At 39.4% G+C, this 25,939-nt stretch overlaps 1 protein-coding gene across 1 annotated transcript in view; it reads left to right on the top strand.

Moving 5' to 3' along the window:
- The window catches only part of LOC134862003 (RNA-binding motif, single-stranded-interacting protein 3-like), a 105,065-nt gene that overhangs the window by 47,352 nt on the left and 31,774 nt on the right, over positions 1-25,939 (top strand). The window contains exons 4-5 of the mRNA XM_063879651.1: positions 1,692-1,783; positions 24,974-25,131. Coding sequence (XP_063735721.1) covers positions 1,692-1,783; positions 24,974-25,131 — 250 coding nt within the window. The remainder of the gene's footprint in view (positions 1-1,691; positions 1,784-24,973; positions 25,132-25,939) is intronic.

Here is a 25,939-nt window from a genome sequence, read left to right as displayed (position 1 = left end):
GAATGCTGTGTGTTTGTGCTCAATTACTTTGACCGTTTTGGTATGGCCTCAATTAGTTAAATATAGATTCAAAATGTGCACTGCATACTTTATCACAGTCGTAAATGTCTGCACATTAAATGTGTACGTGTGTGTGTATGTGTATTTCTAGTTTGGCTAAATTATGGGTTTCTCATTAGCAACAGTATAAATATTTGGGCGTGCAGTACATATCTTGCTGTGAAAGCAGCTTGCTGCCTTTGAACAATAAAAAATCATCTGCTTATCAGCAAAACAGAGCAGACTCCAAATTCGGCAAAAAACAGGCAGACAAGAACAGATGTTAGGAGTGAAGTTTGTGCATGTGTGTGTGTGCATGTGTGTACGTGAGTGCATGTGTGTGTGTAAGCGTGTGAGAGGGGAAAAATAAGTCGTGTTGCCTCAGTCTTAACATGTTTACATTTAGGATAGTAATGAGGCTTTTGAATTGTGGATCATTTAATTGTGTTAACAACACGCAACACACTCATAACTACAGCTGGAGTTCCAAAGCTGCTGTTCTCTCTGAACATTTCTCTTTCGGTCTCAGTGCATGTGTGTCTATATGGCTTATTTTATTAGTCTCTCAAACAAACACAGAGTCAGAAACATTCTTATACTAGCAGTCAGTTTTGCTCAGCTATACCAAACAAATTTGCAAAGATCGACTGCCATTGAAAATGCAGACAGGTTTAGTTTTCTTTTGCTTCTTTCTGTCTTTTTGACATGTTAACAAGACCTAGCGACGTGAGCCAGTAAAACAGGGCGTATTTCTGAAAGTACAGTTTGATGTGTGTGTGTTCGAACCTTTTGTCCTTCAGTGCTTCCTGTAGGGCCCAGACCTAGATTCCCAAAGCGTCAGCTATTTGACAGCTACACACACACACACACACACACACACACACACACACACACACACACACACACACACACACACACACACACACACACACACACACACACACACACACACACACAGTGACGCAGAACATGTTGCAAAAACATCCACTGACGCTCGTTCTCTTTATTTCTTATTTCTTGACACAAGAGTCTGAATGTAGAGAATTTTTCTTGATGTAACTTGTGTTGGCCAGTACAATAGGAACCCCATACGTACAGACAGATTTAGTGTAGCACAGGGACGAAACAATCTCATTGCAGTGAGAGATTAAATGTGAGACAATAAGAGGCCAGTAGATTTCACATGTAGCAACGGATTCTCACAGCATCGTTTCCCTACACACATCATAGAGCATAGGGAATGAATCATGAACTGCATGCATTAGTGCAATGAAAGACATTAGAGTCATTCCCAAAACATTGACCTGATTTTGTTAAAAAAGAGCCATAGAACACAGAAACTTGGGCAGACATTAGAGGATTTCTTGGATCGTAAAAAAAGATAGCTAGAGTTACTGTTATGACACAATTCTGCTGATGTTCTGTGCTAAAACACATTTGATGGGAGGAACTAGCAGCTTTCATTAAATACGTGACCTGACTTCATTTGGACACATTTACGGGATTTATGCAGCACTGGAAACAAAACAAACACAACGGCTGGTTTCGCTCAGTTATTCAGAACATTAGCCGATATTCTTTATTGTTTTTTTTTTCTCCTGCTCCTCCTTCTCATCATCATCCTTTTCTGTGTTGTCCCTGTGTGTGTACAGGCTATGGATTTGTGGACTTTGACAGCCCTGCAGCAGCCCAGAAGGCTGTGGCCTCACTCAAAGCCAGCGGAGTCCAGGCACAGATGGCCAAGGTAAGCTTCATCCCTCTCTTCACTGCCTGGTCTGCTTTATGGGTTGTTATTGAGGTGTTTGGCTTTCTTGTGCTGATATTCTCCAGGCACACTCAATCACTGTCTGTAAAGCCTGAAGAAACCCGACGATGCTGAGGTTGTTAGTGTTGCTAATGATAGGTTGGACACCAGTAATGCGATATCACTGGATCGACTCAATGTATGAGCTATGCTGTTGCACCTAGATGCAGCTTTGTTTCAGTCATGATGGAATTATTGATTCAGTTCATTTAGAGATGTTGTAAACGGCTATGGTCATGATGAAATTTGATTAAATCCTGAACAGATGGGAAAAGAATGGAGTAGATTATTTTCGGAATTATCACCACATTATTAAATCAACCCATTATTAGTTATGAATGTTATGTTTTGAAAAATGTTAAGTTTTGGGGTAAAATAGGTACATTTGCTAAGTATGGCCTACTGTGTCAGTAAGAAGGTAGAGTTTGGCGTAACCACCTCAAATCCATTCTCCCAATACAATTGATGGCGACCATTCAGTTGACTAGTTTCAGTTATTATGTTTTATCTCAATCTTTTCTTATCAAATGGATTAATCATTTGTGTTTGTATTTATAGTTGTAGGAGTGTCTGTTATGGCTAGGCTCTGCCAGAACATGTGGGCCAGACCAGCACAATCCCATTATGCTTCAATGGGTTTTGAGAGAAAGACACTGAATAGCCTGCCTTGCTTTCAAATTCATTAAAGCTCCATTGCTGCATACTTCCTTTTTATAAATGAGAGAAGAGTGCAATTAAAATGGGCCAGTCTTCAGGCACCAGGAACATCCCATTGAATTAAACAGCAGCAAGCCTCTGAGCCACCTTTGCCTTGCTCTTCTATTAAACCTCTTTTCATTAGACTTCCATCTCTTATTTTGTGTCTAACGGCTTGAGGGGGCATTTGAAATAGCTGTGTTGATGTGTTTAGCTGTTATTAAAGAGAGGAGAACCCTCAACTCCTTGGAGATTGAGTTTTCCGGAGGGAAGGAATTGAGGGCAAGGAGTCAATTCCAAATGAAATTACTCTGACTTCTTACTGTTTCATGAACTAATTATGCTGCAAGATGCTGATGTCCCGGCTAACTTTCCTGAAGTGCAATGAGAATGTCTCTAAAATATGCTGTTGGATTTCCAGCTTGAACCTCTAACATTGTGTAAGATGAGCAGCTTCATTGTGGTTTGTCTAGGTATTAACACATTCAGTACTAATTAGACTGAATGAAGTGAAGTCTCATGCCATGCTATTTCCCAAATCCTTCTCAGAGTAGACTGAGGTTTGGTAGGTTAGCTGGGGGTGTAACTTTTGTTCGTTCTAATCTGGTAGATAATTATAAGCGTTTCCACTAAAGACAGCATTGAGGTGGCAGTAGGAAGAGACAAAAAAGATTTTGTGAAAGAAAGATATACAATGGAATAAAATCTACAGCCCGCTAATATTCCGCCGAAAAAACACAAATTCACAAGGTTCAAGTCTCAACCTAACAGAGAAACAAAACTTGAACAAAAACTGTTCTTTGCCAAGTTATATCTCGCACAGGTATGACTTTATAATCTTAGAGAATATTTAAACGCTTTTTTTCCCACTTAAATGTGTGGGTTTTAATTGCTTCATGATGCCCACCGTTATTTCTGTCTACTTCTGACTGTTGATATCATTACAGGCAAAAGAAAAGTCACACAAATAATTATGTTATTTTTGCCCAATTACAGGTTATAGATATGGTGTATTTGCAGCATATACTCTATATAAAAATACAAATATTAACACATGTATGTGCCACAGCTTCATAGCCTTGTAAGCTGTTTTTGGAAAACTAAAGGTGGTTTGGTGTGAATGCATACCATTTTTAATTATGGATGTAATTGAATGAATTAAATATTATCGGGTACACTGTGTTGAGTTTTTTTTACAGGAGTGACTGTATCCTTAATCGTATTTGTAAGAAAAGACATTTGTGCAGCTGTGATGAGCATAGGATCAGCAGAAACTGAAATAAAGCTCTGTAATGGTCGTTCCTGTTGGAAATAATCAGTCCTCACATCCTTAATATGAACCTTATAACAGAACCAAAGCAGGTACACATGTTAGACATGGAGCTTATTAGATTTCCACAATATCTTCACTGTTCTACCATCACATTTAAAGAAGTGAATATCATCACTTATCCACGCAGCAGAACTAATACCTTTTAATACCTACGTGGTTTCCCCCACTGCCTCACAAAGGTGGCTGTTTTTTATAAAACTGAGAAAACACATTTTAGTATGGGGGTTTGAGAGATGGGTAAAATTAAAGTGAAAAACAGGTGTAATAAGAGTTGGAATCATTGTTGGAGGGGAACGCGTGTTCACACAGCCATTACATGTTTTAGATACTGTGGTTACATTTTAAAAAAATGATCTGCTGTACAGATATTAATATTTAACTAACACATATGTCAAGCATGTGTTTAGAGGACTAGAAGCATGAAGAGTAGAATCGGGGTAATCATTTAGGCTTCAAAGGAAGGTAATATTCCAATAATCATTGGGCAACAGTTAAACTTGGAGCCAAACGTAGTTGGTGTTTGAAACCTTCTTTAGGAACTATGTAATAGTGCAGAAGTAGCGTAAAAGTGTGTATGATGCAATGCAGTTTAAAGCAACCAGCAAGTCCCCAGAGCTACCTTAAACATGCACACTGCATTTAGCTTTAGGTGAACTTGCATCCTCATTTCCCAGACCAGAGCTTGGGCTTCAATGGCACATGAGTGAAAGTATTGTTTTTACAGAGGTACCCCTAGCCATAGTTAGGGTTGTTCTTGCCCTTAGAGGAGTGTTTATGGGTAATCATTCGATAATGAAAATACCCTACTGCAGGTATTTTATATTGTGCAAAATCAGATTCAACAATCACTGCCGGGTTACCTTTTACAAATATTCTAAAATAGCAATGGGAGAGTGTCAGATATCTGAAAATTCAATTGCCAATCTCACAATTAACCATGATATATGCAACTTTCTGACACTACCCGTGAATTAATCATAGCACAGTTAAAGGGAGATTAGACCATCGCTGTAAATATAATTGTATTCACTGTGAAAAACCTTTATCCAATAAACCCTGCAGCTTGCACTGACATCTTCTTTGTGATAGGTGCATGTTTTGGTTGTGAAATAAACGAGACAAGAGGAAAAATACAGCAAGCCGAGCTGTGAAGAGGGAAGAAACTGTGCTTGTGTGTGTGTGTGTGTGTGTGTGTGTGTGTGTGTGTGTGTGTGTGTGTGTGTGTGTGTGTGTGTGTCCCACACTCACTTCCTCAGTTTTCTTGGTAATTACTGTTGACCTGAAAGATGATTGCTGCTACAGCTGTACTCCCCCTCTCTCTCGCCTGCTCACTCACAGTTAGTTTTCTGTCTGCCTGCCCTGTTCTCACTTTCTGTCTCTGTATCTGCACACTGAATCTTCATTTAGCTTGTGTTACATTTCATCCTCACACTTATACTCCTCATTACCTATTGCGCCATTGAATTTCCTTTAAAGAGAAATGTGATGTTTTCTCTCTATCTAAATGTATATTCTTCTCCTTTGTGAACATGAATCCTGCCTTGACAAACCAATAACGTACTGAACTGTCTGCAAAACTACAATTCCAGTTAAATGTAAAATATTGACATCACACCAGACGGGTCCAAATGACTGTGCATTAAAACTCATATCAGGTGTTACGTTAACTTTGCAAATACCGGAGAAATGCACACTCTGCTATGCATATGAGCAACACAAAAAGTGTGTGTGTATATGTGTGTGTGTGTGTGTGTGTGTGTGTGTGTGTGTGTGTGTGTGTGTGTGTTTGTGTGTGTGTGTGTGTGTGTGTGTTTGTGTGTGTGTGTGTGTGTGTGTGTGTGTGTGTGTGTGTGTGTGTGTTTGTGTGTGTTTGTGTGTGTACAATAACAGTTACAGAGGACCAAGGTCACTATGCTAATTAGAGAGATGGTACCACTGGCAGTGACACTTCACACCTCCCTCCCATCCTCTCTCCCTTTCTTCCTCTCCCCTCCACGTTGTCCTTGGCACCTCCCGACATTCTTTCTCCTTCTCTGTCTTTCTTTTTTTATACCTCCTCTTATTCCCTCTTTCTTTGGCCTAGTTTGTCCTCTTCATCTACCCTCCTCCCCTTTCACCAACCTTCTCACCCTTTCTCCTCTTTTTTCTTGTCCCACTCCCTCCTCCCTTGTTTGTCTGCAGCAGGTGCTGCATTGCCTCCTCCAGAGTCATTAGTTACAGGGTTGAGTGAGGACAGATAGTGAAGGATAGAGAGAGAAAGAGGGGGGGGAGTGTGTGGGTTGTTAGAGGAAGGTTTGATGAAAGAGAGGACGCACGCAAACATAAAGTAAACTTTGTTGCATGTCATTTATCAACCCTGATTAAACCCTTCGGTCAGTCAGTTGTGTGCTTTCCTTCTTCCTCGCGTGTGTGAGTGATAAAAGCCAGATGCCTGATGTTTTCTTGGAATGGTTTACTGATGTATCCAGTGTGTGTGTGCTTGCTTGCATCAGCCTGTATATGCCTATATTTTGTGTGCGTGTGTGTGTGACAGCTGCGGGTTAGTGATGGGAAGAGGACGACAACAGAGCCGATTGACACATAAAAAGATGAGAGGAGACAAAAACACACAGACAGGAAGACGTTTGCATCTCTCTCTTTCTCACCCTGCTTTCTGCTTGTCTATCACTCTCCCATCTCTTTCTTTCTTCAAAATGTGTGCCTTCTTTTTTCACCTTGGGTTTTCCTTCCTCCCATCTTTCACCTCTACTTGTTCAAATGTGTGTTGTTTCTTTTTTCTTATGTTTTTTAAGTTTTACATTTCTTTGCACTTTTCATTTAGCTATTTCCCCTTGTCCAGCCTTTCTAAGCCAGATATAATACATTATCCTTTTAGAAGCCAGTGCATATAATGTGGATTGTGGTGGCGTTCTGCTTTCTAAAGCAAGTCTGTGACAGAGAAGTATTATTTGTAATGGTAAGACCTACGGTTATTGTGCTGCTGTGATGTTTCTTTTGCTTTACGGTGTGATGTGAATTTAAAACCTTTAATATTACCTACTGAAACATATGAATTACTAGGATACACAAGCATGGTGTTATGCAGTGATAGAAAAGAAGTATTGCATGGATTTAACCCTGCAAGCTTGTCAAAATATTAAATGCCAAAACACTTTTTGAGTATGAAGTTATACAGTTTAATGATACTGCAGCTCTGGTCATTATTTGTTTTTAGATTTTCAGAAAGAGTTGCAATCAGTTATTGGAAATGTTTGTTGAAACAGCCAACAGTGCTTGGACATGTGGTATCAACTTCTGTGGTGTGCTTCTTACTGGAGAATGACATACTGTAGTCATAGTGAACAAGTGTTGATGTATTGGGAATTTTAGACAGACTTTCTATGTTTACAATAATCTTTTCTTATGCAGGACATAAATCCCTCTTCATACACTATCAGAGAAGACTGTCTCAGAAAGTGTATTCAAATTAAAGCATATTTCATACAATGTACAAAAATGTGTGTTATGCTACTATCCGGCCTTAGTCCATAAGTTTTCTTTTATTTTTTTACAACATTGATAATCTAGGATGCATGTTTCTTTTAAATGTTTAAAAAGTGTATCCCCTTTTGTGCTCCATCCTTGTGTCTTGTTCAAAGCAGAGTTTACATTGTAAAAAAAGATAATGAATCATGTTGGGTTTGGAGTAGAGGACACCAGAGATGCCAAGGATGTGTGTGTGTGTGTGTGTGTGTGTGTGTGTGTGTGTGTGTGTGTGTGTGTGTGTGTGTGTGTGTGTGTGTGTGTGTGTGTGTGTGTGTGTGTGTGTGTGTGTGTGCCTGAAAGTGTATTCACAGCCCCTCCAAAGTAAAGGCTCAGTGTATGTGTGTGCATTGGCTGTACCCCTCTGTGTGTTTTTGTGAGGGCCAGACCACCTCTGGTCCAACAAAAGCAGAAGGAGGACAATGAGGGGAAGGACGAAAGAAAAAGCAGGGAGAAGAGAGCAGAGGGAAGGAGCCTAGTGAGTGAAACCCAATCGAATTAAATGTAATCTGGCCTGAATGTGCGCAACCATCAGCTGCTCTCAAATCTTATTAACCCTGCATTACCAGCCCTTGATTGTGTGTGTGTGTCTGCGAGTGCATGTGTCTTTTGATGTTAGTGTGTCTGGAGGAGGGAGAGAGATGGAGGAGTTAAGTGGATGAGTGAGAATAGAAAAGGAATAGATGGGAGGAAGAGAGAGTGAGAGGTAGAAAGATGGAGAAGAAAATGAAGATGAATATGGGTGTTTAGGTGATTAATGTGCCTCCCTGGCATTGCTAATGAAAAAAAATATATTTCTCATAATTACAGTAATCACGATAATTTCTGGTGACACTTCTGTATTTGGCTGAATTAACTGCCATTGTATACCATCAAAACGAATTGCGAGTGGACTCAAATCAGGCTGCAGCCGCAATTTTAAATTGTAGTAATTAGCTAATATACTTAATAGGGGCTGACAAACAGTGTAAATAAAGAGTACAGACTCAAGAACATTTAGTCTAGAGTTTCTGGCGACCAGTGAGCGTTTTAACAAACAGAGTTTATATTCTAAAACAATCCGTCTGATTCAATTTCTGCTTAGTAAAACTATAACTGTGCATTGCAAGAGGTGACACAACCTAGCTTGAGTAATATAAGGCATTTGATAGGGCAAGTGATTTTTAGACTGCTTTCATTAGGTATTACCGCCAAAAGTTATCAGCTAAGATTTGTAACTTTCTCTACATCCAAAAAAGCCTGCTTGGACTCCTCAACAATTGCAGCCTGAGGCAAGTAATATGTGTAGAGTTAAGCACCATTAAGCCATTCAGAATTGTAATCATTTTGTATCATACTAAAGTTTCTCTCTCCCTCCCATACAGTCTATTTTCTTTTTTGCCGTCATTGTTGTCTGAAAGAATATGTTGTGTTATCCCGCCTGGAGTGGCAAAGCTGAAGTGATATTCAGCCAAAAGCTGTCTCATAAATACTTTATGCAGTGTGTTCATTAAATATGATAATTTTAGTATTTTAAGCAGGTGTCGTGCCTCTGAGGTGTAGTCTGCCAATGAAAAAAGAGTTTGGCAAACTAAAGACAGTCACACTGACAGATACTGTTCAGGAGATCATCATGCGGGTGAATTGTGATTCATGTAATCCTTTTTTTAAGCTTTCTGTAGCTTGACAGCATCTTTTGTTCTTGCGGTGTTGAATTTTTCGTGGGATGACTTTGCAATCAGTGTCCGACTGAAACATCTTCTTTAAGTGGATTAAGTTTGATTTTCCTTTTCTGTTTTAATCGTTAAAAATGTTAGAATGAATCACATCCTGTGTACCAAAGCATATTTCTGTAGCAATATGCTGTTCTTTCAACTTCATATATTGTGACTATAATTAGTTAAATTAGTTGAGGTTTTTAATAATGTACCAAAATAATATGCCTCAAATTTTGCAGTTCCCTGCATCATACTAGAACGTTAGAACGTAAGTTGTTATGGCTGCACTTGTGTCCCATGAGCTCCAGAACTGGATTTTTTGAGAGAGACAAACTTAATGTTTTAAACTTCAATGGATTTTTCTTATTAAAGGGTCCCAACCCACAGAATAAATATTACATGACATGAGGCCATGGACAAATTAAACAAGCAAATACTTCACAGTCAACACAGTTAAATATTATGTGTTTGTACAGTGACACAGACTTGTTTTTTCAGCTTTAATTAAATCAAATCAAATACATCTAAAAGGTGGCCATGTAATTAATCACGTCTGAATGGATCTGCTTTCAGAAACAACTTAGACTGTGGTATGTCTTTAAACTTGTCTCGACACATGCGGACATACACGCTGATGTGATGGATTCCAAAATAAATGTGGTATCTTGGGAAGTGAACAAGATACAAGGTGCGTTGTGTCATATTTCAACAATACGAAAACAATAGGCTAAGAGATAACATTACAAAAAAATAGCCTGGTCTCTCAAAATTTAGACAGTACAATATTTCATGGGAAACATATTCTTAGACTTTTAACAGAGACGTTCTTATTAAAGTCTGTACAAACTAAAGTATGGGGTGAAAGTGTGTGTGAGGTAATCACGGGACTTTAACCTAAGAGACGATGTTGGATGCCCCATGGGGGACAAAAAGTCAAGTTGTTATGTTTGAATTCAGAACAATATGTTAAAACTATAATCCTAATCTGGGACAAAATACTTTACCCTCAAAACATAATTGAGATGAAACCTTTAATGGGAACATGTTTGGAAAGGGTCTCTAAAAAGCTGTTATTTATGTATTTATACATTTTCAGCTTATATGGGGCCTCATTTCTCAAAGTTAGATGTTTTCCTGCCTGCGATTGCCCCATTCAGGATTGAAACCTTCAGATTCAGTATCTCCCAGGCATCACCCTAGAGAGGATGGAAAACAGAGAGGAATGAGGGAAATATTGCAATGAAAAGAGTAGGCAGCTGGAGAGTGGGGGTGGTGCTTGGTTTGATGGAGCTGGGCTGAGAACAGCTCTATAAGGACGGAGATAACTGGAAAACACTATAAAACGCCTCTCCTCACATTCTTTCCCTCTGTGGAATAAGCCTTTGAGTGGGTTGCTGGAGCGAGGGAGGGTGCATACAGAGATTGATGGAGGGCGGGTGTGGGAAGCCCGAACTGTAGTGAAGGAGGGGTGGAGAGAGATGGAGTGAATATGGAGTGGGCAGCTTGAACTCTAAGAGGAAATACTGCAGAGTGATCAAGGAGAAAGAGGAAGTACAGGAAGGAAATGAAGGGCCAGAAGAAAAGGAGGAAGGTTTGAGAAATACATTTGTGTGGGCTACATATGAATGAAGTATATTCATGGAACAGGCTGACTCAAATGTCCCTATTTTATGGGGACACCATTAAGACTATTTTCTGATTGGCTGCCTGCTCCTCACATCTCTCATTGTTATTGGTGGCCAGGCATGTTTGTTGTTTATCATTGGGCAGACAGCGGAGTCGGCTAGATTCACAATCCGATGGCATAATTCAGCCATCGATCAAACTTTGTGGACAGCAGTAGCCAAACTGCTCCTCCAGACAGCGAGGGAGAGAGAGAGCTTTCAGAGTAGAATATCACAAATCAAATGCTGTAACCTTTTAGTACGTCTGAGTCTGCACATGCCCACTGAAAACCAATGAGGCTTTTTCTCTTGCTATGCCTATCAGCCTGTCTACTCAACCTCTTCACTTGTCTTTCGTTTTTGTTTATTCTCTTCTGTCTTTCATTTTCTTTCAATCACACATCTACGTTGCATTCAAAAGTTTCTTCATTGAGTTCCTCAGGGTCAGTTTTCTTTTGTCGATCTAAACAGGGACGCTCTCGGAATCATGATGATGGTTGTTGAGTGAGACACCTGCAATGCCTGCTGGTCCTTTTGAAATGTACTCTGATGAAATACTTGCATGCGTGTGTATGTCTCTGCAGCACATGTGTGAGCGGTTTTGTAGGTTAAACTTAAAATAAAACCGAGGCTTTCTATTTCAGCGGTAAGGATCTGTTGTTCCTGGGTGATATAGGTCAAAATAACTTACACTACTAATAATAAAAGCACATGCACCCTTTTCAGAAAAAAAACAAAAAGGTTTTTTCGGCCCTAGATTAAACAAAGATTGTATTGTACCGAAAAACTGAAACTATCCTCACTCTTTGATATTTATATACCTAAAGCTAGAAGTGGGAAAATGATGTGTTGTGATTAAGATAAATTGATCCTTTAACCTGATGGATTGGAGTTTCTATTGTACAATCTTGCTTCTGTAGAAAGTAATAGCTGTGTCAAACCATACATTTTAAAAGCTATAAATCAGCATTAAAATTGCTAAATTATGATTGATCATTTTTGAATCTGTTTCACTTCCCTTATTCCACAAAGAATTGGAGAAATAGCAACTGTCCAAACTAATAAATCCATAATAAATTATTTAAATGAATTAACAAATTGCACTGCAGAAAAATTGTGCTTGATCACTGAGTGATTGCACTGAACCCTTACAGTAAATGCACCATGTCAATCTCAAATTCTTCGGTGCTTTCCAGGCTACATGCAGATGCAAAATAAATACTGTTCTTTTTTGGGATTTTTTTTATTGCATCCCAACTAAACTAAATGATTATTTATATGGGATTACTGTTTTTTTCACTAATGCAATTTCAAAAAGCATAAACCATGATCATAGACAAGCTAAGGTATCTATATATTTATTTGACTGTGGATATTTAAGATAGATTACTGTATAATCAGTTTTGTAAAACACCAGGTTGAGTTAATTAAGCAACAGACACTGGTTCGAAAGTCAGGGTCTTGAATATTTGTTGTCTTGATACTGATGCTAAGGCTGTAAATTGTTATTAATTATGTTCCTTTTAGCTTCTTGCTGCAGCCTAAAATGAGAACAATAGACTATGTTAAAGGCTTAAATGATCCAAGTGGAAGCCACTGGTAGTCCTTTTTCAGGAACATCCACATCCTGGCTAGGACAAATTGGACATTAGCAGCCATGGTCCAGCAAGTGGATGAAAATTCCTCGCTGCTGCCATGAATGGTAAATGTAGAGGTGCTTGGATGATGCATGCTATTATACTAAATCATATGCTGCTCATATTCTCTTTGTGTGTGAGAGAAGCTATGAGCAGACATGCTGGTGATAAGGTCATTTTTAATTGGTTGACTAGTTAGTGATGGGTGCTTGGTTATCTTATATAAATAAAATGTAGGGTTATGACGCTGCTGGGAGCCCGAACACAGCACAGTCCGGTTTGTGGTGGGTGCTCACATGATGGAGCTTTCACAAGCCTCTTTCTCGGGAGGCGGTAAAGCTGCTCAATTTGGCCTGGAAGGGTTTAAGAACCCTTGTTGGAGCCTAATGGCTTTATAAGAGGGGAGGATGTGGATTTTACAGGTAAAATGAAGAGATGAATGTGAGTGTGCTGTCATGATGTGTCCTTGGTGGAAGATATGATGGTAATTAGGCTGCTGTTTTCTCAATGGTGTTCCTGCAATGAGCCTACTTAACCTCTTAGCAGTGTGTGTGTGTGTGTCTGTGTGTGTGTGTGTGTGGGGGGGGGGGTGGGGGGTCTGTTTGAGCACACAAGTAGTTAGATGTGGAAGCCTGTGCATGTATCTTTGCCTGACTGTGTGTGTGTGTGTGTGTGTGTGTGTGTGTGTGTGTGTGTGTGTGTGTGTGTGTGTGTGTGTGTGTGTGTGTGTGTGTGCATGTGTGTGTGTGTGTGTGTGTGTGTGTATGTGTGTGTGTGAGTGTGTGTGTGTGTGTGCCCTTTAGTATGTGCTGACTCAGGCTGGTTTTCCCTTTCTAAAAGTAAATAACCTTGGTCTGCCAAGCTGTCAGCTGGCCCCACTGTGCCCTCGTCCCAACATCTAAAGATGCAGAGAAAATCTTTGCTCTCACATCTTAGCAGCCCAGTAACACACACAACATACACACACGCGCCTTCAGAGAGATTGTGTTTACTGCTAAGAACGTGTATCTTCAAAAAAACACCTTCTGATGAAAACCTGGTACAGTTTACATGCTTTTATTTTCCGCCAGCATAGTAATTTAACTCCCTTACATTTCGCTACATGATGCTTTGAATGCATCGTCTGAAGCACAGATGCTATTCTTCAACCAGAGGGCTAGGGTTCAAACTCACACACTTGAGAAAGAGAAGCCTTGGCCACATTCAGCAGTTTACAAACATAACAAACACCGAATGGAAAAGCGACATCTCAATGAGAGAGCCCACATTTTAATTTTAATCCAGTGCCAACGGTTTCAAAGAAAGTAAGTTGATCCAAAGTAAGTCTATCCATCACTTTTTCCTCACTTGTTTTGCTCTTCTCTCAAACACACCTTTATCTCTCTGTCTCCCAAGCCATTCCCCTGGAGGTTAATCCCTCTGGTTTCAAATAGAGATAACCATGGCAACAGGCCACGGCTTTGGAGCCTCGGGTCTGCGGGACAAAGGCATTGATCGGGATGAAATACTGTCAGGTGTAAGCCACATAACACACAACATGCACACGTGTTCACACTCTAGCGTGGAGCCAGAGAATCCACAAACCCTGCCTTCGCTGCTCAATCCCTCATATACACTGTGTGAAAATCAGCCAAGTATACTGTACATGTAGCTGCTTGTTAGTAAATCGATACATTGCAAAGTCCTACAAATCCCTGGAACAGGATGTGTACAGAATGATGAAAAAAGACACAGGGAGCACTTGGACAATTATGTTAAAGGTAAATAACACTTTAGTAGCAATTTAGAATGACTTTATGAAAAAATGGAGAAGCATTTAGAGTCTTGTTTTTCCTACATTAGGAAAATGTGCACAGGGGAATAACATACTGCTTTTATTTTTGCTTGCCCTCAGGTCACACTTGATATTTTACAACACACAAATGAATTCACACATACTCACCCATACACATACTTGACCTTGATGGCTGGATTGCAACATGACAGATGTAGTGAGAACAGCAAAATTGATGAAAAGGGTATTTTATGGAAGTGTAAGCCAGTATTCCTCTCCTCCAGGACTTTATAGCCAAGGCCAGCAGAAGGTGTGGGTGGGAATGGACAGCTTAACTCCCCATAATACAGCAAGTCAACCAGCTTGTGTAACTTTTTATGAGTGCTGCAAGTGTTATTTGCCCTTGGTTGATATGACAGTCTCATTTTTAGACTTTTAGTGCCGTGCAATTAAGGGGAAAATAAGGTTAAAGCAATGGCCTAAAGCACCTAATTTGCACTCTAGTCATGACTGAGTGTATCCTTGCTTTAGACATAAATGTTTTCGACAAACATTCACATTTGGAATGAATCGTGATGTTTCTGCAGTTACCATCAACACTTGGATAACATTTCTCCATCATGTACTTTTCCTTCAAATTTGTAGAACAACGTTTTTCTTAACTCATGGCAACATGAAGCTTGAATCATGAAGCAATGGGAACACCAACTTTGCTCAGAATCATCTTTCTTTCCTCTGAGCCAATATGAAGCTTGTGTCTGAGCCAGCGCTTTAAGGTTTAATCATTGTAGTGCCTAGAGGACAAACTCACTTTTTTTAATTTTGCAGTTTCCCTTTAATTTGTTTTCTCTCTGGCTGTGGCTCTTAACCTCATTTCCCAATAATTTGTCTGAGGACAAGCCACATGCCATTAGCAGGAGAAAAAAAAGAAGCCAGAAACAGAAAGGAAAAAAAACACTGCATTCAATAAGTCTGTCTAAAAAAAACTTTCTTTATTAATTTTCTCTTTCCTTATCCAAGAAAGTGCTTCCTCAATGATAATCCAGCAATCCAGCAGACCTTCTGGTTTATTGCATTTTTCTAATGAAATGCTCTGATACAGACAGGCAATCAAGGAGCAATTCAGTGAAAGGAGAAGAGAGGAAGGGAAAATGGAGGAGGTTGTAAGTAAGTCATTTTGGGAGCACAGCTAGCTTTAATCTGTTAGAGTAGGTAGTGCAGGGTCACAGCAAAGGCTGCAGACCTTGCAACTAGGATTGCAGGGTTTGAGTTTCGCTCTTGACTAAGTTCCCATCTTCTCTCAACCAGACATTTCTTGTCACTCTTTACAAGACAGTAGACACTGTCCATAAACGCAGAAATATCACTGCTGTTCAAAATTGTTACTTGAGCAAGAAGCTAAAGACTTAAAACTAAACCAACGGCTATCCAACACAGACTTAAATGAATGATTACATCTGCATTTGACGTCATCAACTCGGTTAACAAAAAATAACCAAATAATACAAACTTCAGTAGGCAGTATTTCTGTTCAAACTTCCATTGACTATTTTATTAATAGTTTGAAATAAATGTATGCCATTAGTAATACATTTTTGCTACTTTGCTTATTGCCATTATAGAGGCATCTTCCTAATCTGACTATCTACATGTGGTGCTCCCCTGGGATCAGTTTTGGGTCTTCTTTTATTGTCTATTTGCTGCCAATGGGTCTCATAAAAGACACAGGTTTGATTTTGTATTTTTATACTGTTAATATACTTTATATTGCCCTAAAACCTTGTCAATCACTCAATGATAGACTTTGGAAATGCAGTATGAAATATTAGTATCTTTTAAAAGTTTTCAGAAGTCACCAGGCTTTTATCTGCAACTACTGCAAACGTAATTTCAACTATGAACTAATTCCAAGAGCCTAGTAAACTTAATCAATAAGTGTTCAAATTGTTTCGGTTGACATTTAGGACATTACATTATCAAGAAGCTGCAATATGTTAGCTGCAGCAAATCCTTAGATTCTACAGCAAAAGCGTCATTGGAGACCGAACGATCCTATAACTCTATTTTTAAATAAACTACTTTTTTTAGCCAAATCTCTATTTACTTTAGAAAACAATATTGGCTTTAACTTAAGAATATTCCAACATTATGCAGTACACCACAACTGTTTGCTGCTGTTAAATTTGAAGGAATAATCTTTCTGTTTGGTTTATCAGTCCCTTCTCTTCTTCACGTCCTTATCTATTTAATTTCCACTAATTCACACTTCTCTTCCCCCTTCCTTGCTCCTTTCTTGATCATCTTAACCCAGTGAGACACCTCTGTTTATCCCTGTGTTTATATATATATATATATATTTTTTTTATTTGTATGGATGCTGCCATCGTTAACTCTCTCTAATAAAAGCGTAAACAGGGTGTATACCTGCAGAATCAGACAACTCCCCTCCTTAATTCAAAGCTCCATTAATCATTTAGAGCAAGGATTTCCCTGAAGCCTGCTCACTTTTCAGGTAGCAGACACAACAACATCAGGTTGACAAGGCCCTAAATAACACGCAGACACATTATCAGACATTGTTTCTAAATCTCACTTTTCATTAACATTCAACTCTAGTCAACGCTTTTTTTTCTGTTGTTCCTTATTATGCACAGATTGGATCTGCGGAATGGGATTTACTTTTATTATCTCGAGACACAGAGCGTCTGTGTTTTTGTTGAGTGTGTTTTAGTCTGTAACCCATCTGGACTCTAAAATGTACAAGTTCATATGGAACTTTGTAAGACTTTAAGTAGGCTTGGCACGTGGATCTTTCATAGCTTTAAAATGAGATATGTTTAAAATAATCTCTATATGTAAATAATTTAGAATTTCAGCTCAAGGTTATTTCACTTTTGCTTCGAGTGATTCTTTAAAAATCCATCAACCTGACCTTTTCAGGGCCACCACTTAAGCATGACAGTATTTTTAAAATAAGGGTAAATAACTAGAATAATTTAGTTAACTGAGAAACAAAGTATGCATGTCAATTCAGCTAAAAAGATTCTCTAGCATGCTGTATGCTGTTCACTAAGGGAATTCTTGACATGGAGATGGAATGGACATTTTTCCTGAGTTTTTATTGACGTTCGAGAAATACATGCAATCATGTACACACATACGTACTTCTGTCAGCCAACTCACACCGCAAGGAAGTGCATGCTGACCACAAGCACACACTCACACTTTTTTGAGTGGCAAGTGCATGAGAAACAAATACTTGAATATTGAAAGTGTGTGTGTGTGTGTGTGTGTGTGTGTGTGTGTGTGTGTGTGTGTGTGTGTGTGTGTGTGTGTGTGTGTGTGTGTGTGTGTGTGTGTGTGTGTGTGTGTGTGTGTGTGTGTGTGTGTGTTTGCGTAGGCCTGTCTCCCGGATCATTCATCTGCATTCCAGGGAATTAGACTGGCCAACAGCTGAGTGCTATTAGCCTTGATTACAGCATTCAGTTCTACGGACAGGAAAGAAAGAGACCTAGAGAACACTGTACACATTGAGTAATTTTAAAGCATTAAGAAGTTTTTGGGTAGGCATCTGTGTGTGTAACACTTACATAATGGTATGTTGTGTTATAGCAGTGCCTTGAGTCTGGAAGTCTAATTTAAGGACGCATGTGTTTTGTATTTCAAAGCATATCTGTATATGTTTTTTCTCAATTGGCTTCCCAGAGTGGACTCAGAGACTTTTTTAGTCAGCCCAAATTGTAACGTCAAATCCCAAATGCATGATGTGCAAGAACACATTATAGTTTTCCAATGAGTCTAAATGCCATATTTGGGGTTTCTGGCTGAAAAAAGTATATGACTGAGCCATGAAGAGTAACTACAACCACAATCACCACAGGAAATGACCCCACATCTACTCTGGCAGGAATCAGGCCCACACTCACATGTTGTGTTTGTGTGGTCGGTTTGAAGAATAAACAGCTACATCAAAAAACATCACAGATGCAACATTACAATCACGGCAGAAAGTTGTTTAGTCTATCCAGGCAACTATCCATCTAGAATATTTTCCCTTAAATCCCATTCAAGTGAAATTGACATTTTGATCTGCATCAGCCCAGGAAATATGTGTTTAATCTTCTCAGCTGCCCTTCCATGTGCCCAAATCCAGCCCCCCCCCCAGCTTTCCCTCTCTCTTCTATCTGTGTCTGGCCCTCTCTGATGGTAGTGTCTCAGGTTTGGGTGATTGATTTTAGCTCTGGACGGCTGGCTGACAAGCAGCCTGAACACTGGTGTGCAGCAGGGACTGCACTCTGCTCTGACTTTGTGATGAATAACTGCCCTTTTAATACTCACGGTACAGACAGTGTGAGTGGAAAAAAGAGAAAGATGGTATGAGAAGGGACGGATCCATGTTAACATTCCAACGGAAAAGAGAGGACTGTGTGGAGGGCAATGCAAAATAAAAAAATGTATTAATATATATACAGTATATATATCAAGGGTTGAAGCGAAGAAGAAGCAAACCAGTAACCAGTAAAAATAAATAGGTGGATTGAATTTTAACTGCACGTGTGATTAGAATATGAGCAGTGTGTGTAGTCACCGTTTTCTATAAAGGCCTCTGTCATTGCTTTAAGCGAGTCATGCAGAGTGTGAAGACGCATGAAGTGTTGGAAGCCAGAGGGAAAAAAAACTTTCTGCCCGTCATGAAATTGAATTAAACATGGAAACATAGTCTCTCACTTAGTCAAGTGTGATGCCATTTCTTTGAATAGCCAGGCTTTCTTTGCCACTTCACAGCCAACAGAGGCTCAGAGTGGGAAACAGCTTTTCTGCATCTGAATATTTTCATAACTATGCTATCTTTTGAAAACCTTCTAAACCCTTTATTGATAATGCTTGAGCATTATATCTTTCATTTAGAAAACTTCTAAAGTCAATTACTTTAAGAAGTACTTAAACACAGCAGAACTTTGTGTATAATTGTAACATTTATGGATCAATCAGTTTTGTTTTTTACTGAGAATTGGTTATCTCTCCAGATTTAAAAAAGCATACAATACATCCACATGCTCTGGGATCTTTTAACTTGCAAACTCACATATATAAATAAACAAGAAGGCATCTGATAATTTAAGAATATATCATAACAAGGATGTAAAAGTTAAAATACCTTTTATTGGAGCAGCTTAATTATTACAAAATCAACATGTGGGGAATCACATCCACGTTATGGATAATAACGTGAAAATTAAAGTAATGAAATAAGATGTGGTGATTACACAGAAAGAAAAATATCATATAAGGAAATAGGTGAACATGGCTGTCAATATGTTTTTATTTTTGCTGTTAAAGAAAATGGGGAAGCACATGCAACATGCACATCATCATTGAGTCCAGGATCCAATAAACTTACCTTTGGTTAAATCTCTAATCTGTTTCCTGTTTATGTCCTCAATGAATATGAATCATTAGTGTTTGTAAGGGTCTAGCCATGGGCTATTCGTGTGATTTTAATGGAATATCTATGCCCTGTAAGACAATCCCTCAGGCGTATTTTAGTGTGGTTTATGTAATAAAAAACAATCCACACATGGCCAAGTCTGATGCTATAAAGGAGTGTCACCTGTCCTTATCTTAGGGTTGCGTCAAAAAGAAACTGAGGGAAAACTTAACTCAACAAAGTATTACTTTCAATAATGACACACTTACCTTTAACACTCAGTTTGATTTGTTCAGCATGTGTTCTATATGAGGATGCAACAAATGGACAAAAATAATGTGCAGGCTTATGTCTGATGTCTAGTTTATTTTCAAATCATGCTCAAGTGACTGTCAAATGAACTTACCTTGCACGTTGTGGTGGCTGAAACATGCAGCAGTGTTTCATAAAATATCTTCATGTTCATGTTCAGGCAGTCAACTCGAGCACCAATGATACATTCGCACATAACGCCGCTCATCACTCTTGCAACCAACCAAACATAGTCTCCTAATCTGGTGCTCTATTTAATCTGTTGGATCTGCCTACCTCTGCCTAGTTTCCACGCTGATAATGCGTTCACCTCGCTGCTGCTGCTGCGTTCACGTTGGCGATGCTCGCCTGCCCCACCACCACCCCAGCTTCCTCCCCAGCTTCCACCTGTAGGCTCGGGGAATAGTTATCTAATCATCACTCAATGTTCTATGTTAATATGTGGAGTGATGAGGCCCGAGCCTAGACGCCAAACTCAAACTATGTACTGCTTCTATTAAACATATTAATGAAACACGTGAGTTGTCTGACTGAAATATAGATATTTCATTTTTTTCTAACTCACTCACACTAGAAACAAACAGACAGAAGTTACAAGTGATCACAAACTTAAAAGAAGAATAATTTACGATGCAGTGGGTGTGTGACAACCTGCATAACTGAAAGGAAATACATCAAATAACCCTTCTTATTACACGGGGCAAACACATACACATTAGAAGCAGCGGCAGACAGTAATACAGAATGAACTGACCAGAGACTCCATGATGAGGTAATCAGCATCCAGTGTTGATTTCTCTGAGCCTCCAGTCATCATAAAGATGGAGAAAAGTGTATATCTCTATGGCTAATGAAACCCCGGGGATTTCAGGGTTTAGGGTTCATAAAGTATTTATGGTATGTTCATTAAGTATTGATTAAGCCGTTAGAGAGCATTTAGACACCCAGACAATCATTATGAAAGATTAGATCTTGGCGTGAGGAAGAGGAAGATGGAGGAAGGCAGAAATGCAGAGAGAGAATGAAGTTGTTGTGAGGGATGAAGGGAAATGAAGGAGACTGAAGATGAAGAGGGAAAAGAGCGCAGGAAGGGGAAATTCTGCTCTTTAAATATTAATTAGGAATTCAGATCGCATTTTAGACAGAAAGTAAGAGGAGATTAGGGTTTAATCTGAAGAAAAGGAGTGGCAAATAGCATGTAGGAAATAGAAGTAATGAAAGCATGGAGGAGGAGCATGAGAAAGGGGAAAGTTAGGGATAAAGAGGAGGTGGGCTGAAGGAGGAAGAATAGATGGATTAAAAAAGGAAATGAGCAGGATTAGGTGTAAAACAAGCTTGAGAGGTAAGAGGAAGCTGTCTACACATAATGAATTGAAAGTCTCATTTCCCTAAAAACATCCTGCCTCTTTACAAGTGCTCTGCCTGTTGTTTTTAAAGAATTTCTCCCCTTAGTCTTCACTTAACTCTTTCTCTTTTTTCTACAATTCCTGCTCATTCCCGTTCAGGGTTGTTCGAGGCTGTGATCGCCATCTCTGATGTGAAGTGTTGCTATATTTGAAATGCAGAGCGGGATTGCAAAGATATGTGACATTCAAGTGGCGTCTCACCTCATATCCATCCATAGCATACAGACCCAGCAGGTGTTTTTCACAGGTATTTAACCGTTGCTTTGCCCTCTCTTTACCCTCTAGCTATTCAGCAGGTGTCGTTGCTTTTCAGGGTAACCAGGAAGTGGCATGATAAAAGGTGCAGACCTGCTATAATGATGCAGCAATGAGGTTTAATGGGGCTGAAAACACAGGCTGACTGGCTGGCTGGCAGGCAGGCAACACAGCCAGGGAGAGGCACAGTTGGTGTAAAGCTGTTTCCAGCTTGTGACAGATGTTACGGAGAGAGAGGGAGAGAGACAAAGACACAGAGGGACAAATAGACAGAGAAAGAGAGAGAGAGAGAGTGACTCGTTTGCAACATGCAGAGTAAGAGATCACCGAAAAGCAACTTTGTGCAAATAGCAACTTTGAGCAAAGTCAAGCAGAGTTCATTCACATGTAGGTGCTCTAAAGCACTTTAGCTCGTATCCCAGAAGTACTTGGGCAAATACACGATTTTGCAGCCAACTGTGTCTGGAGATGGTATAGTAGAGTGTAATGTGATTTCAATAACCCACCCCTGTTGATTTTGTACCCATCACACTCTTGATTTCCCTGGTTTGAGACAATATAAATGAAAAAAACGAAGGATTTTCAGACTAGCTGAGACATGCTAGAATCAACAACCGGAGGAGTGGAGGAGAGGTTGTGGCATCCCTCTTGTTCACATCAAATCTGAATTAATTTCTTTTGTTACAGTAACTGCACGGAAAATGTGGTATGGGAATGTGGCTGACCCACTTTTTTGTAAATTGGGAAAACCACATTGAGATTTTGTTTAATAAATATTTTCTTTGGATGAAATTAAATTGCAACCACATTGACCGCAGGGATAGGAAATCTTCTGTCTTACAATTTAATCTTTTAGTATTATGGCTTTCAAACATGGAGAACAGGATTCTGTCAGTGGTGCCTCCATAGAAGGCTGTAGGACAAATCTGCAGAGCAACTGTAGACTGACAAATTTGATTCCTTTCTAGATGAGTAATTGTTACTAGTGACAAAGTCCACAGCCTAAAAGTTTAAACTACAGCGCAGCATAGGCTCAGGTGGGCTTTGGAGCTAATTTGTTTGAATGACAGAGACTCAGAGACCTATGTATAACTTTGTATAAGTGTGACATGGCGATGGATGTGTTTCAGTTTCTCCAGTCGGTTCTCTGCTGGGTTCTTGTAACTTGGATGTGCAATGGTACCTTTATGAGCTTTAGACAATAATTCACTGCTGAATTTTTTCAAGGGTATTCACATTTTGTAAAGTTCCTCTTTTTATTTAAAGGTTTCTCACAACAACTGGGTGTTTATAATTTCCTATTTGTCATCATAGTCCTTATTAACCATTATTTTTTCTGAATCTTACCACTGTGCTGAAGTTTGTCACTGGATATAAACCATGGTCCTCCATGAGACGATTTGCCCCAGCCAAAAAGTATCTTGATTCCATAAATAGAAAGCTCACAGTATAGTCATGTATGTCTGAATTTGTTGATGATAATGAAAGGGTCACATGCCATGCTTTTAACCATTTTATAGGTAATGTTTGCAAAACAAAACGCTCACTTTCACCATGTCTGTACGAAAAGTTTGAAGTTTTTAGCATTAGAGCGTACACATTTCTGATCGGAATTAGGGGATCCCTTCTTGATGTTTCCCAATATAAGCAAAGGGGGACATAATACTTGTTTCCTTAAAATGTATCAAAACTTTACCTGAAACCTAAGTGAGGCAATAAGAAGTATTTTTCTAATTTTTAAAATAGTATGGTCTGTTTAGGAAAACGTTTTTCTTACCCACCTCTGTGGCAAGAAGAAGGCCTCAGTGACGTAAGTCTTGAGGAAGATGACTGAAATAAATGACAGCAACATGATTCAATACTTTGATTTTGCTGCCTGCATAATTTAACGCACCCACAAGCATGTACGCAAATGTAAAATATTACATTGAAAGTCAGTTGCCCTGTGTGGGAAGAAAAACTGTGGCGCTTTATGTGTTGGACACTCTGCCAAAGGGAATCCCTGCTGACAAAGAGACGTATTAAGATTCAGAAAGAAAGGTAAAATATTCCTTCACTGAATACATAGACCTCCCACTCTTGAAAGCTTTTTTTTGCCAAAACTATTCACACACGCAGTTATATATCACACATATATTGTTTTTTGTCCTAGCACTAAGATTAAACTTAACAGTGGATTAAGTATACAGAAAACCAGACAGAACATACTTTATATATTTATTTAATTTCCATATCAACAGTGGAATCAAATGTACAACCAGTGTACAACCATGCTCTTTATGACTTTGTGTGTGTGTGTGTGTGTGGGGGGGGGGGGGGTGAGTTTTTGACAACGAAGTGAAACGATTATACCTGACAAGATGTGGACCAGGGACAGTTCATTCATAGGAAGAATATTTCAAAATATTCCAAAATGATGGAAAGATTTCTTGAATAATGTATTCACGCGTGTGAGGATAGTTGAGTACGTTACATCTGGGATGTAAGTTTCACATCACAGCTCAAACGTAAGCAAATGTAATTTTGGAGAAAATAGGTCCCCCCCCAAACGTAATTGACAATGATTGTATGGGAACATACATTTTAGAAGACTAGGCTGCTCCCTCACGCCCTTTCCTGCAACCATCGCTCTTTAATTTGCTAGAACTCCAGTTACACGCACATGCACACACAAACGTGCACACACAGCCTTTGGTCTACTGCGGAGGATCATTTCAATGGAGTGCAGCTAAACAGAACCAAAATAATTTAAGTGTACCACTCTAACTAACTGAGAGGCACATTAGAAAGAAGTTCCCTCATTCCCTCTAACAAATTGAATGTGACTCGGTTAACATCTATGAATCCTGAGGGACTTTCCTTATTGCTTCAGGGGTTCTGAGTAGGAAGCTTGTGCGCTGCCTTTTCAATGGAATGTTTATTCCCCTTTTGAGGAGAGTTCAGCACTTAAGTTCAATTCACAGATATTTTTAAGTCATGAATATGGAAATCAATTACTTAAATGGCACTACGTTAGCCTTTAATGCATTTACTGCTACAAAACAAGCTTTTAGTGGAGGGCTAAAGTAAACACTTTTATTTCTCTTACTTCACTTTGAGCATTTTACTTAGCTAAAATGAGATTGCCCTTGTGCTAATCAAAACAGTTGTTTTTTGCTTAGCACAAGTGAAATCTCATTTCTAGATCTATCCAGCCAAAGTGAGGATGAATCCAACAGTACTGTCCATTTCTATTGTACTGTATGTACTGCTGATCTTCAAGAAAACAGTTTTGTGAAGAGTATTATCAATAATAAATATCATAAAAGTTTGTATTCTGAATATGTTCAAGGCTTTAGAGACAAATGTTCCAACATTGTTAAGCCAAGTAATAGCAAGTGTCTTCTGCCCCTGTGTCTCCCAACAGCAACAGGAGCAGGACCCCACCAACCTCTACATCTCCAACCTGCCGCTGTCTATGGATGAGCAGGAGCTGGAGAACATGCTGAAGCCCTTTGGTCATGTCATATCCACACGAATACTGAGGGACGCCAACGGCCTGAGCAGAGGAGTCGGCTTTGCCAGGTATGCATCCAAACTTTCCCCTTATAGATTTTACGAAAAACTTATTATAGATCCAGTTTTAGTTAAATGTAGGCTTTTGCTGGGAGAATTAAATTAACTTATCAGGTACAATATAATATGGAATTGAAGTAACCAAGCTATCACACTTTAGGGAGGTTCTAACTGATTAAAATCCTACAAAGAAGAAGCAACATTATTTCAAGTTAACTCTCTGCCATTTTCTACCCAATTACTTCCATCTGTAACTGCACATTCCAGTAACCTTGGCCCCTTCGCCCTGCTCAGTTTGTGTGTTTTGCGTGTGTGTGTGTGTGTGGTCTTCTCAGTTACACCGTGGAGTGTGCCAGTGATTAGAATGCAGCCGGGGCTCTATTCAGGGTCACTGGCTATGTGTATAGAACCCAAGACCCCCACCGACATGCATGCTCACATACCACATGGACACAGCTCACGTCGCTATTTTTCTCTCCCACACAAACGCACGCATGTATGCACGCACGCACGCACACACACACACACACACACACACACACACACACACACACACACACACACACACACACACACACACACACACACACACACACACACACACTGGCTTTTGCTTGCCAAGCAGGCAATTAGTCATTGAGCTGTGATTGGGTGAGCTGAGCTGAATGGGGGCAGACAAAGAGGACATGACACACAACAGATCAGACTGAATGGAGCTTTTAAACCCGGACAAAGGAGAGGAAACCCCATAGAAAACATTTTGACTGACACTCACGCAGGGCCTACCTAAGGCATTTTTTTTCTCAGGCATGTAGAC

This window comes from Eleginops maclovinus, chromosome 3, assembly GCF_036324505.1.
Source record: "Eleginops maclovinus isolate JMC-PN-2008 ecotype Puerto Natales chromosome 3, JC_Emac_rtc_rv5, whole genome shotgun sequence".
NCBI classification, from domain to species: Eukaryota; Metazoa; Chordata; class Actinopteri; order Perciformes; family Eleginopidae; genus Eleginops; species Eleginops maclovinus.
Note: the sequence above shows the minus strand (reverse complement) of the source record. Positions and strands in the feature narration are given on the sequence as shown.